General features: G+C 40.3%; 1 protein-coding gene across 1 annotated transcript in view; it reads left to right on the forward strand.

Moving 5' to 3' along the window:
- The window catches only part of BMP3 (bone morphogenetic protein 3), a 31966-nt gene extending 18141 nt beyond the window's left edge, over positions 1-13825 (forward strand). The window contains exons 2-3 of the mRNA XM_061420592.1: positions 695-1608; positions 9643-13825. Coding sequence (XP_061276576.1) covers positions 695-1608; positions 9643-9834 — 1106 coding nt within the window. The 3' untranslated portion in view covers positions 9835-13825. The remainder of the gene's footprint in view (positions 1-694; positions 1609-9642) is intronic.
- The last annotated feature ends 255 nt before the right edge of the window (positions 13826-14080 follow it).

Here is a 14080-nt window from a genome sequence, read left to right on the forward strand (position 1 = left end):
CTCAGTCACGTCCAACTCTGCGGCCCCATGGACTGTAGCCTGCCAGGCTTCTCTGTCCATAAGGATTCTCCAGGCAAGAATACAGGAGTGGGTTGCAGGCCCTCCTCCAGGGGATCTTCCCAACCCAGGGATTAAACCCCGGTCTCCTGCATTACAGGCAGATTCTTTACCATCTGAGCCACCAGGGAAGCCCAAGAATACTGGAGTGGGTAGCCTATCCCTTCTCCAGGGGATCTTCCCAACTCTGAAATCGAACTGGGGTTTCCCGCATTGCAAGCAGATTCTTTACCAGCTGACCTATCAGGAAAGCCCATCCTGGATCCTAGGTTTTATCATATATTATATATGATTTGAAAATATTTTCTCCATTATGCAGGTTGTACAAACTTTCTTGATAACATCTTTTGATGCACATAATTTGAGATATTGATGAATTTTATCCAGTTTATCTATTTTATCAATTTATCTATTTTTTATTTCTCTTTATTTTTTTACTTGCACTTTGAGTGTCATATGTAAGAACCAACTATCAAATCCAAAGCCATGAAGATTTTACTATGTTTTCTTCTAAGAGTTTTATGATTTTAGTGCTTATATTTAGGTCATTCATTCATTTTGAGTTAATCTTTGTATATGATGTGAAGTAGAGAGTCCTGTTTACTTCTGTTTACTTCCTTTGTTTTTTTCTTCCTAGGAATGCTTGAAAACAAGGAACTGCATATTTTTAACCTGACTTCTCTAACTAAGTCAGAAAACATTTTATCTGCCACACTGTATTTCTATATCAGAGAGCTGATAAATATAAGCCTGAGTTGTCCTGTGTCCCAGGAATGCTCACATCATGCCCAGAGGAAACACATTCAGATTGACCTCTCTGCGTGGATCCTCAAATCCAGTGGAAACCAAAGTCAGCTCCTGGGTCATCTTTCGGTAGATGGAGGGAAACCTCATCGAGACTTTGTGTCCTGGCTGTCAAAAGACATCACCCAACTTTTGAGGAAAGCCAAGGAAAATGAGGAGTTTCTCATAGGATTTAACATTACTACCAAAGGACACCAGCTGCCAAAGAAGATGACACCCAGTCCTGAGCCTTATATCTTGGTGTATGCCAATGATGCTGCCATTTCTGAGCCGGAGAGTGTGGTGTCAAGCTTACAAGGACACCGGAATTTCCCCACTGGAGCTGTGCCCAAACTGGACAGCCAGAGTAGGTCTGCCCCTTCTATTGAACGGAGGAGGAGGAAGCGGTCTACGGGGGTCCTTCTGCCTCTGCAGAACAATGAGCTTCCTGGGGCAGAATATCAGTACAAGGAGGATGAAGTATGGGAGGAGAGGAAGCCTTACAAGACTCTTCAGACTCAGCCCCCTGATAAGAGTAAGAACAAAAAGAAACAGAGGAAGGGACCTCAGCAGAAGAGTCAGACGCTCCAGTTTGATGAACAGACCCTGAAGAAGGCAAGAAGAAAGCAATGGATTGAACCCCGGAATTGTGCCAGACGGTACCTTAAAGTGGACTTCGCAGATATTGGCTGGAGCGAATGGATTATTTCCCCCAAGTCCTTCGATGCCTATTACTGCTCCGGAGCGTGCCAGTTCCCCATGCCAAAGGTAGCCATTGTTTTTTGTCCTGTCCTTCCCATTTCCATAGTGTGGAAAGACCCAAATTGAATGTGTGTTTTCATTTCCAAAATCCATCTGGACCTTTATTCATTGCATTCTAAAGTGTAATAGGTAACATGGTTATGTTTGGTTTTTCTTTACTGGTTGTTAAAGTAATATGAAGTCAATATTGGTATGAAGAAGGATATGAGAAAACATTGCATGCATAAAACATGTTTTTGCACCGCTTCCAAACAGAGTGCATGTTCAGCTACATGATCACATGTGAATTTATGCCTGTCCACAACAAGGAAGCCCCCAGTGGTAAGAGGCTGACCTTTCAGCGGGTATTTAGGGAATGAGTGAATGTCATGAGAGCAAAAGGAAGGACTAATTGGATTGGTGCCCTGATACAGAACATTTTTGATAGTCTCTTGTGAGATGAATTGTCGTCACGGGGGTTAGGATCAGGGTTGGGCTAGGAAAACTTGCCTCATGAAATCCACCAGATGCTTATTTCATGTGCTTCCCTGATAAATATCAAAATTTTGGAGTCAGAATAGGGCACAATGACTCTGGCGACTTCTAAGACTCATTTTAACTGCTAAGAGCTAATCCATGTCTCTTCTAAAATCAATAGGGACTGAACCTTTAGCTTATCAGTACTCAGTATCCTCCTGACAAATATATTCTCAGAAGCCTCCCCAACCCCACTTCTGTCTCGCACAGCAAGTCCAAGTGACTGTACTCTGAATTTAGAATTAATAAAACATATTGGTGCCCCCCTGACCTTCGTTAAGCTTATTGCTGCACTTCCATTCTTAGCCCATAACAATTTGAGTCTGATGTACAGTGAAAAGTGATCCTGGCAATAGAATTCAGAGAATAAATAGGAGTGGCTTGTTTCGTTTTGTTTTAGTTTTTTGCAAAACTTGACATGGATCAACTTCTGCTATTGTATGTTAATGGAGAAAAACCCTTTGTCTCAAAGAGTGACAAACTTGTGCTTATAAGCCTTTAAAGGAGCATGTTCATGTTACAGGCCTGTGATCACTGGAATGCTAAGGGTAACACACACATAAGACAGAAGGTCAACTAAGCAAGGCCAGATCAGCCTCAGGGCCAAGAACTTGATTGAAATCCCATTTTCCTGTTAGGATGTCTCAGAAGAACAAGCTTGCCACATTTTCTAGACCTTGTGGATTCCAGGTTTTGTCAACCCAAACACAAAGTAGGGGTTGTAGACATTTATAATGATATAAATAGCCTTATCTTGTTTAAAGATTATAAAGGACATTTTATTGATCAATAGAAACTTGATCAAACTGGGACAGCATTTAAAACACACCAACAAAGATGCCAAGTATAACAGGCAGTAATGAATCTTTACTCTACAGTGGGGCTTGCTTTGTGGCACTGAGAGGCAGAAATGGATTCAAAATATCTCTAAACCTGGGATGACTGATTTTAAGTGGGTCTCTGAGTTTTCCAAATAATTCCTCTCTCTCTCCTAAACTGTGATTTTTTTTTTCTAGGTTGCCTGAGGAAGTTTTCCTCTTTCCTCTTGACTCCAGATTTTAGGACCCAGAAAGCTATGATCACGTGGACATATTCAGTCAGTTAGCTGACCTGGGTTGGTCTCCATAATTACCCCAATTTGCCTCTCCAATCTGTAATGGCTCTGCTTGTTTTTCCTGTTCAAAAACCTTGCTGCTGTTTCCATAGATCTTCATCATAGTCCTCAGTGATCTAAAGAATAACAATTTAAAAACGCATGAGGGATAAGAATAGAAGAGATAAATTTAAGGAAAGAAGTATGTTAGTGTAACAGGATGATTAAAGGGTACATGCTTGATCATAGCTGGGTTTCTTAACCTTCAGGTACCTGCAAATTGCCTAGGGATCTTCTTAATCTGTAGGTTCTGATCCAGTGGTTTCAGGGGCAAAGCCCAAGATTCGGTGTATCTAACAAGCCTCTAGATGTTACTGATGCTGTTGGTCTGCAAACCATCCTTTGAGTCGTTGAATCCTTTTGGCTTAAAACTTGGCTCCACTTCTTACCCGCTGAGGTTTTGAGGTGGGGAAGTTCCTCTAACTTTCTGTATGTTAGTTTTCTCATCTTTGAAACAGGTACTAGGGTAAATAAAAATATCACAGTATCTGCATTATAAAAACGATGGGGAAATGAGATCATCGAGCACCTTGTGCTGATAGGCACTCAATGAATTTTTTGCCATTATTGATGGCCGTGGCTGAGACTGAAGAGAATAGAAAATCCAATGTAGGGAACTGGAAAAAAAAAAAAAAAACACAGGAGTAGGGATCAAAAGAATAAAAATTGTGGGACTTCCCTGGTGATCCAGTGGTTAAGACTCTGTGCCTCCAATGCAGGGGGCATGGATTCAGTTCCTCCTTGGGGAACTAAGATCCCACACGCTGTGCAGCATGATCAAATAAACAATATGAAATAAAATATTAAAAAAAATAATAGATGTAAGACAAGGATAAGTTTTGTAAATGTTTCTTATCTCTTTTTAAATGTCACAAGGCTTTAAATAGGATTCTCCCTTCAGCCCTAGTTCATAAGCTCTTTGGTGGGTAGAATCAAGAGAGCATCCATTATAGCAACTGAACACATGCTGTGTTAATCGCTCGGTCATGTCTGACTCTTTATGTGACCCCATGGACTGTAGCCCACCAGGCTGCTCTGTCCATGGCATTCTCCAGGCAAGAATACTGGAGTTGCCTTGCCCTCCTCTAGGGGATCTTCCCAACCCAGGGATCAAACCCAGGTCTCCCACATTGCAGGCAGATTCTTTACCATCTGAGCCACCAGGGAAGCCCATGATAGTATTTGTCAAACCTTGGAATGGCATCCAAACTACAGGGAGATGTCATGTAATAGGGATAAGGGTGGAGTCTTCTCTCCAAGCTGGAGAATTCCTTTTGCCAAGTTTCGAGTAGAAGTCTGGCTGTGACATGGACATCTCAGTCCTTCATCACCTTGTGTGGATCTGCTTAACTTTTGAAGCTTTCTACTGATTCCCTGTAAGCCTTCCAGGCTTTGTGTCTTTCAAGTGGTACAGTCACCAAAATGATGGGAAGCTTGAAGCGGTATGAAGCTGTGACATCAGGGGTAATTAATCACTGTCCCTGTTATCAGCCTAGTGTCCAGCATGGTAACCAGAGTCAACTATTTAAACAAAAATATAGTTTTTGAACCACAGAGGAAAATAAGGCCTCTGACCAGATCAGTACAAATGCATGTGGAATAAGTGAGGTGCCAAAGACCTTTCAGACTATACATATACATTCTGCCCCAGAGAAAAGTTCTCTCAGGCCAGACTCCTCGGCTGGCCCTCCTTCCTTCTGGCCTCCCCAGTGAGAGCCTGCTCTCTAGAGCTGGGCTCTTCATCTGCAAAAGTCGACAACCTGTCTGTAATTCAGAACAGCTGTGCTCTGCCTTTCCCAAATTCCAGGCTTTGCCCTTTCCCTGATTCCAATTAGATAGTTTCTGGGCTATCACACCCATGTGGGTTGGACTGGGAGAGCATGGAGCAAAGCCCCATGGCCTGAGTCAGGAATGAAGGCTCAGAGCTGATGACATTCTCTCCCCTGCTAATGCACTTGTAATCGAATTCAACTCGAGGACATCACCCGCAGCTTGGCAGGTGAGGGCCTGAGCACGGCAGATTTCATTCACAGACACGGCAGCTTGGATTTTTCTGATTTCTAGCCCTTACAGCCAATCTGTTCCCCCAGGGAGAGACCCTGGCATTCTGCCATGAGATGAAAAATACCCATATAGCTGTAGCCAAGTCTTAGGCCTTGGCCTCCCCTCACCACCAAAGCAGAGATGGAAAACAGAGATTTCAAATGAAAGTGATTGAGCCATTGTTGCTGACAAGTGGTCCAAGGGAACCAATCAAGGATTGGAGGAGTGAAGGTATTTTTGCATGGAGTGGTGCAAAGGTTGGGAACAGCAAAGACAAAGAATTATGGACCAAAGAAGCTAAACACTTTGAACCAAGCATCCTTTCTAAACAAGAAATTCACATGGAATGCGTTCAAAATGATGCAGTCTCAATTAATGTCCTGAGGTTTCCAATTTCAATCTCTGATCATGAACTCTAAAAATCCTAAATCTTGATATATTGAGTTACCTAAGCAAAAAAAAAAAGAAAACCTAAATAGATACCGATGTCCTGTTTCACCCACATTAAAAAGTGAGACTGGGGAGGAAAAGGGCTTCCCAGGTGGCTCAGTGGTAAAGAATCTGCCTGCTAATGCAAAAGACAGAGGAGACGTAGGTTCAATCCCTCGGGTCAGGAGGATCCCCTGGAGGAGGAAATGGCAACCCACTCCAGTATTTTTGCCTGGAAAATCACATGGACAGAGGAGCCTGCTGGACTACAGTCCATGAGGTTATAAAGAGTCAGACACGACTGAGCAACTGAGTGTGCACCGGGAAAAAAAGCACAGGTCTGCATTTGTCATCACTGGGATTCTTAAGCTGCTGTGAAGAGAGACCTGAGAAACGTAATCGGAAGGCAAAAACAAGTGAAAATGATAGACTGGCAAATGTTCCACACCAGCAAATGGTCACATGGATCTTTTGTGTTTGGCTTAATTATTCCTGATCATGGCAGCTGGATTTCACAGTGAGAAAGAGAAAGGGGACAACTCCCTAGAAAACAGAGAGGTTCCTGATAAAACACACCGCCGACAATCAAGGGCTTGCTGGATTCCAGTGAGCCCACCAGAAACTGCTCATTTGTGAGTTAGAGCTTTTAAAAAGGACAGGAATTTTCCTAGGGAACACCCATGAATATTTTCCATATCTGTGCTGGGTCATTAGCTCAGAACCTTTTATTTTTGTTGATGGGAATTATTTCCACAGAAATAGGTGCAATGGAGGGTATGTTATTATTTATAAGTATTTCATCCATTTGGCAAGTATTTATTCAGTGCCTAGAGAACCTTCTCTGCTCCAAGCACTGAGGACAAGCAATGCACAGCTGGATTTATGGATCAAGTCCTTGTCTACTTAAATGTATGAAAATTAAATGGTATAGGAGTCAGTAAAACATTAACAGTAACAAAATAGTGTCAGACAATCTATGGCTTTGGGGTGTTATCATATGCTGTTTGGATGACTGAATTTAAAAATAAATCAATAGAGATAAGTGGATGGCTGCAAAAGTTTTCTTAAGAAATCGCCTGATCCTAATGAAAGAGCAAACAGTGGCCATTGGTACGGTGGTTATAGTACAATTGTAGTTTGTCAATTACATGCATAGTGTTGATGCCACAGGACACAGGAGATGCAGAATAGAACAAGACAGACTTCTTATCCTTAAGGGAAGAAAATACCCTTCTTTGCAAAGTTAATTAATTGTAGGTTAACTACTCTTCCAGGAAAAAAGAGTAGATAAAGGAGCTGGCCATCATCAATACTAACTTTAAGGTAATTTGTGCCCGTTAGCAACCATGTTGAAGTCTAATGCATGGATAATTTTTTTCACTGAATTGAAAGATGAGATGAGACAAATCGGATTTGCCCTTTTCCTGCCCACCCCCCACCAAAATCCTATTATTTTTTAACAATGTGCCAACTTTCTACTTATTTGCTTCTCCTTTGGCTTTTGTGTACTCTTAACCTTTCCATATGTTTCAGTTTCCCATCCTGGGAGTTTTAGGTGTATAAAGTTAGAATACCAGTTAACTGGGGGCTGAGGTGCCTCTGAAACGTGGCTCAAAATCTTGACATTAAAAAGCCAGCATTTTGGCTTAAATCCCATTCCTGAATTGACATGTGATCTCTGGCAAGTTACCAAAGACCTGTTTCTAAATTCTTTCTAATGGATTTCATCTGCTTAAAAGAGACATCGGGGAGAACTGATGTTGAAAAGTGTGGCATTGCTCAGGAAGAAGGTCTTACCACACTGGCAATTCCTAAACATTCTGGGCTTGGAAAAGTGACCGTTCTTCAATGCTGAGCCGAGCTGGATAGGGCTCTCTAAGTAAAACCAAACTTCTCCCATGTATGGTCACGGTCCCATTTGGCATTGCTTGGGAACAGATTTTACTCAAGCTCCTTTGGTCAAACTTCTGACAGCCATAAAATAATCTCAGGCCCCCTGGATTATTCCTAGAGGATATGCCCCAGGTTTAGAAAACTAAAATGCTACAGCATTAATGTCTGCACCCATGGAGCAACAGTGACCCCCAGTGGCCAACAGTGTGGTCCTCTTAATCAGCAGCCATTCATCAAGTGAAGTTGCTCAGTCATGTCCGACTCTTAGCGACCCCATGGACGGCAGCCTATCAGGCTCCTCCATCCATGGAATTTTCCAGGCAAGAGTACTGGAGTGGGGTGCCATTGCCTTCTCCGTCCATTCATGCAGGTGGTAACTATTAAATAAATCAATGCCCCTTGACGTTGGGGACTTCCCAAGTGGTGCTAGTGGTAAAGAATCTTCATGCCAATGCAGGAGACATAAAGAGAGATGGGTTTGATCCCTGGGTGAGGAAGATCTTGCATGAAGAATCCCTTGGACAGAGGAGCCTGGCAAGCTATAGTCCATAGGGTCGCAAAGAGCTGGACAAGAGTGAAGTGACTTAGCATGCACTTGACATGTTTGTGTTATTTTCAAAACAAAGTATAAATGTCACTATAGCAGTGGCAAAAATCTATGTTCAGTTGGTGGTTGTTAAGCGTTCTTTGTGACTAGCTCAGGATCAAATTGTTTCTTTTGCAATCCTGTTATTGAAAACACCCTTCATCCAGTCACCCAGTCGTGTCCGTCTCTTTGCGACCCCATGGACTGCAGCATGCCAGGCTTCCCTGTCCATTACCAACTCCTGGAATCTGCTCAAACTCATGTCCATCGAGTCGGTGATGCCATCCAACTATCTCATTCTCAGTCGTCCCCTTTTTCTCCCACCTTCAATCTTTCCCGGCATCAGAGTCTCTTCCAGTGAGTCAGTTCTTCTCATCAGGTGGCCAAAATATTGGAGCTTCAGCAGCAGTCCTTCCGGTGAATATTTAGGACCAATTTTCTTTAGGATTGACTGGTCTGAAAACACCCTGACCTGACCTGAAGTCGCTCAGTCATATCCGACTCTTTGCGAACCCATGGACTATAGCCTACCAGGCTCCTCAGTCCATGGGATTTTCCAGGCAAGAGTACTGGAGTTGGTTGCCATTTCCTTCTCCAGGTGATCTTCCTGACCCAGGGATCGAACCTGGGTCTCCTGCATTGTAGGCAGACGCTTTACCATCTGAACTACCAAGGAAGCCCTGAAAACACCCTGCTGCTGCTGCTAAGTCGCTTCAGTTGTGTCCGACTCTGTGCGACCCCATAGATGGCAGCACACCAGGCTCCCCCGTCCCTGGGATTCTCCAGGCAAGAACACTGGAGTGGGTGAAAACACCTTAGCATGTACTAATTCCCTGTTTGAGGACTAAATCATTTTTAATTAAATGATTCCTGCTTAGAAAACCAGATTCGAGTTCTCACTCTCCATGTCTGTATGACTTTATATGTGTCATTCAAGCTTTTTGAGTCTATTTCTCTATCTGTAAAATGGAAGAAATGGTGGTTATGTGGTAAGGATTAGAAATACTACACAGAATATGCCTAGCACCTGAAAAAAAGTAGAAGTGTTAGTCAGTCAGTTGTGTCTGACTCTTTGCAACCCCATGAACTATAGCCCACCAGGCTCCTCTTGTCCATGGAATTCTCCAGGCAAGAATACTGGAGTGGTGTGCCATTCCCTTCTCCAGAGGATCTTCCCGACCTAGAGTTCGAGCTCAGGTCTCCTGCATCGCAGGCAAATTCTTTACCAATCAATCTGAGTAGTCACTTAGTTGATGACAACCATTTTGGTGATAGTGATATTGGAGATTGGGCTGAATGTGTGATGATGCCAGAGCTTTATTAATTTGTTGAACCAAATCCATCATATATATTTTTTAGTGGGGGCTAGAGAGGGGAAAAGCCATTCTACCTAACCTGTGTTCTCCCTTTTCGTTCCTAGTCTTTGAAGCCATCAAATCACGCTACCATCCAGAGTATAGTGAGAGCTGTGGGGGTCGTCCCTGGAATCCCCGAGCCTTGCTGTGTGCCAGAAAAGATGTCCTCACTCAGCATCTTATTCTTTGATGAAAACAAGAATGTGGTACTTAAAGTATATCCAAACATGACAGTAGAGTCTTGTGCTTGCAGATAACCTGGTGAAGAACTCATCTGGATGCTTAACTCAATCATTAGTTTATTTTTATGGACTTTTTTTTTGCACGGCCAATGCATTTCATTTCAAAAGATTTTTCAGTAGTCAAAGGCAAATGAGCAAATAGACTGATGATTTCCACCAAGGAGAACTGGACTGTATTTGTTTCTGAATGTAACTCAAAGCAAGATTAAAGTAAATATGGAAATCGTTTTCTTTAAAAAAAAATTACACAAGAAAAACAATCACTCAAACTGTTTTTAGAACTGTTGGAGAACATACTGATTTATTTTTGTAATGGGCTTTGAAAATAGATTGGAAGCAAACAATAGCTTATCATTGATCTCTGCTCACAGAAATAGAATAATTTCATATTTTAAAGCAGGCTTCTTGCCTTAGATTCCTGAGCAACTTAGCAAGTACTAAATAATTCAATCAGCTTTGATGTTTATCTTAAATTTGTGGAGACTATTGTTTACCTGTGTTTTTCTTTACAGATCTTTGTGTGACTAGCTGAGTGGAGGATGTGTGCTGAGCGTCAGTGTGTATGGATGTGAACACATTCCTAGGGACGTGTGCCCTCTTTTGGAAGATTGGCTTAACATGATTTTATAATTCAGTCTGCATGGGATTCTTGTTTTTTTCATTTCATGTTCTGACAAGCATCATTCATTTGTGAGAAGTTTACCAAAATGGATAGAGTGATCCAAGAGGGTATGCAAGAGTTACCACTTTCCTCAGCCATTTATTTGGAAATACTGATGTTTTCATTCCATGGCCCTCACAAGAAAGGCAACCAGCAACCCAGTTTTCAAAAACCCAGATCTAATTATTCTTCTGTATCTCTCTTCCCCAAGTGCTTTCATTTGTTCTTTAAATTGAACTTCAACATGCAATTAATTCTCTTGATATACCTTTGCTTCCTATAAAGTAATCAATAGATACTAAGGCTCAGTGGATGGACTATTGGAGATTTCTTTAAGTGATCAATCTAATCACAATCACAAGTCCACATCCTTGTTCACCTACTATGTCCACGTCCAGACACTTTTTCATGTTGATCACGGCTTTTGGTTCAGACAGGGAATCTATTCTTTAGTATGGCTTACTATAAATTATCCAGCAAGAAAGGGAATTGAATCTATACACTTATTGTTTTTTTCCCCTATTTCCATTTGTCATAAATATCTCCTCTCACACTTTTGCCTTTGAGAAATTGTTTCAAAAATCTTTTCTTGGCTCTGTTTATGTGTGACAGAAATGTTTTCAGACCATGGATTGTTGTTGATGTTCTCTCTGTGGTTAATTGTTATCTAAGTTCAGTCTGACCTGATTAGAGTCAGCTAAGGCAATGGCACCCCACTCCAGTGCTCTTGCCTGGAAAATCCCATGGGCGGAGGAGCCTGGTGGGCTGCAGTCCATGGGGTTGCTGAGAGTCGGACACGACTGAGCAACTTCACTTCCACTTTTCACTTTCATGCATTGGAGAAGGAAATGGCAACCCACTCCAGTATTCTTGCCTGGAGAATCCCAGGGATGGGGGAGCCTGGTGGGCTGCCGTCTATGGGGTCGTACAGAGTCGGACGTGACTGAAGCGACTTAGTAGTAGTAGTAGTAAGCCATTTCAGAGGCTGTGAAGTTATCGGAAGACACAGAATACATGGAGTTTTGTTCTGTCTGTCTGTAGTTATCTGTGGTAGTTCGTAATTTAATGTTAACTGAGCATCTACTTTGTGAAAGACGTGTTAAGTGTCTTCACTTGTAAAAATAAAGAGGCAGACTAGTTAAGCTGGAAGGTCCTTCTGCCACCAAAAGTTTGGGTTTACAGTACTTGTTATATCACACATATCTTCCTTGAATGGATGGTAATGACAGAGCTAAAACCCTGCAAGTATGGCTGTTCATAAACCAAAGGCAGAAACATCCTGTTCTTCTGTGTTTGCCAGTATGGCATTCCCTGGCAGTTAAGTAGTATTTCTATCTCATTGGAAACCCATTAAAAAGAGTACCATGAAAAGACGCTCTTTGACACTTTTGGAATGTGTGTTGACTCCATGAATGAGAAACACCTGTTCTAAATGATGAATGAAGTGCTGGTACCTGAGTTGCTATGGTTTCTTCTAGTTCATTTTTTTGTTCTGGTAGCATACAGATTAAAAATTAGATAAGGGATGAAATTATTTTCTACTAAATTTTATCAAAAATTTGAAACACAGTTATATAATAGAAGTGACCCCGTGTGTGGCTGCTCTACCCTGGGCATGCTCTTTCTGTAAATATAACTTTTATTTCATTGGTAGATTGGGTGAAATTCGTAATTTAGTTTTTTCTAGAGATGTATCTACCAAAATCTCTTAACAATTCCTAGTTTTCTTTCCCAGCCTTCTTCTCTCCAGATGTCTGTCAGTTACCTTTAATTTAAATTTAAATTGATGCTCACTTGTTATAAATTAAATTCTATAATGGCCAAAAAATATCTCTAAATAATAACTATTTCCAATTTTGAAGCAATTGATACGACAAAATTAGAATGTAATAAAAGTCACAGGATTGACTTTTAGCAATCAAAATAGCTTTTGACTAGTAGTTCTTTTTCGGCAAGCTTGTAACCATTATTAATTATCTCCTGCTTTGAAGCCATATTATGGTATAAATGGGAAAATATTTAGTTCCCCAAAATAAAGGAAAGTTACTTTTTAGGGGGTTGAAGCAGAGTTTGAAGTAAATGAGTTAATATTTTAAGTAATAAAATTTTACATGAAATAATTGGAAAATTGAGTGACTATGTCACAATTTGTTAGATACTAATGTCTGTATAATTACTATATAAACTTTTTATAAATCTCCTGATTTAAAGTGATATTAATGAGAAGAGAAATTGCATTTATATTAATAATGCCATTTTCTAAATCATGCATCTTTCTTTTCCTCTCCCTTTCTCTTGCAACCACCCTATCACCCCCATATGAGACACACACACACAGTTAGTTGAAAATAACTTTTTTTTTCAATAACTGTTCTGTTGAATTCAAATTCAAGGGCTGCTGATATAGTATTATCAAAGTATTTTGCTGTAACCTGTGTAAATAATATACCATTTACAGGATGTGGGGTTGTAGAATTTAAACTGGAAGATTGGACTCTGTAGATCTCAGGACTATAATATTCCCGATCAATTTAGACACTCACCTAGCTATATATTAACTGATGATCATTTATTCATTAAGCTAGGATTTTTTTTACCTTACGTTTCAGAAGAAAAAAAGTTTTTTGCCCATTTATTATTTTCATAGGCAATCATATGTGTATAATGCTATTATCAATCTGGCTTACAAAGATTTTTTTTTTATATATAATTACATTATACACTTTAGTCTTACTTTTCTCTGTGCTAACAAGTAAGTAATGTCTGGATATTGACTTGGCTGAATCAAGGTTGGGTCAAAAAATAGTTCTGCATACCTTATGTGTAAGATTAAATACGAGATTAAATAAGATATCTTGGATAAGTCTGACTTCTCTGTATATCTTTTTTTCCCTTGGGAATTGTATTTTAATGTAGTTATAGTACTTAAATGATCCCCTTCTCCCAAAAAACCAAGCCTTCCCTTCAGCTTTCCACAATAGTTTCTGTAAATGTTCTAGTTGAGAACTGAATGCTTGTACAGTTGATGGCAATTTAAAAAATATATATTATATATGTATATGGAAAAACTTTAAAGATGCTTTTAATTTATTTAATGACTGTTGCATTCCTATCTATAATGGTAATAATTTTCATATTTAGATGATAAGAAAAAGTTCTTTTTACTAGTCACTACAGGCAGAATGACAACTGGTTCTCTAGTACAGTTACTAAAGGAGCATACTGCAGTGAAACTGTAAGGATGCTTCACTACTGATGTGTAAGCTTTGCTGGCTTTGTATCACTTTCCTCCAGTAATGGAGAGCTTTTCTCTATACAGTATGGAAATAAAATTGCTTAACTGAACACTTCCCCGTTCTCTTCTACTTATCATTGGGAAAGACTGCATTTTCACAACTTGAGAAAGTTGAAAAACTGCTGCATCTGAAAAGAGATAACAAAACTTAGGCACAGAGTCAAACATTTTCAAATAGTATCATAAATGAAGCATCGTAACCTATCAACAACATAACATGAAACATAACACTGTGAAACAATTTATATACCTGTGTATATATATATACATATATATACACCTGTATATATATATATATATACGTA

This window comes from Bos javanicus, chromosome 6 (genome assembly GCF_032452875.1).
Source record: "Bos javanicus breed banteng chromosome 6, ARS-OSU_banteng_1.0, whole genome shotgun sequence".
NCBI lineage: Eukaryota > Metazoa > Chordata > Mammalia > Artiodactyla > Bovidae > Bos > Bos javanicus.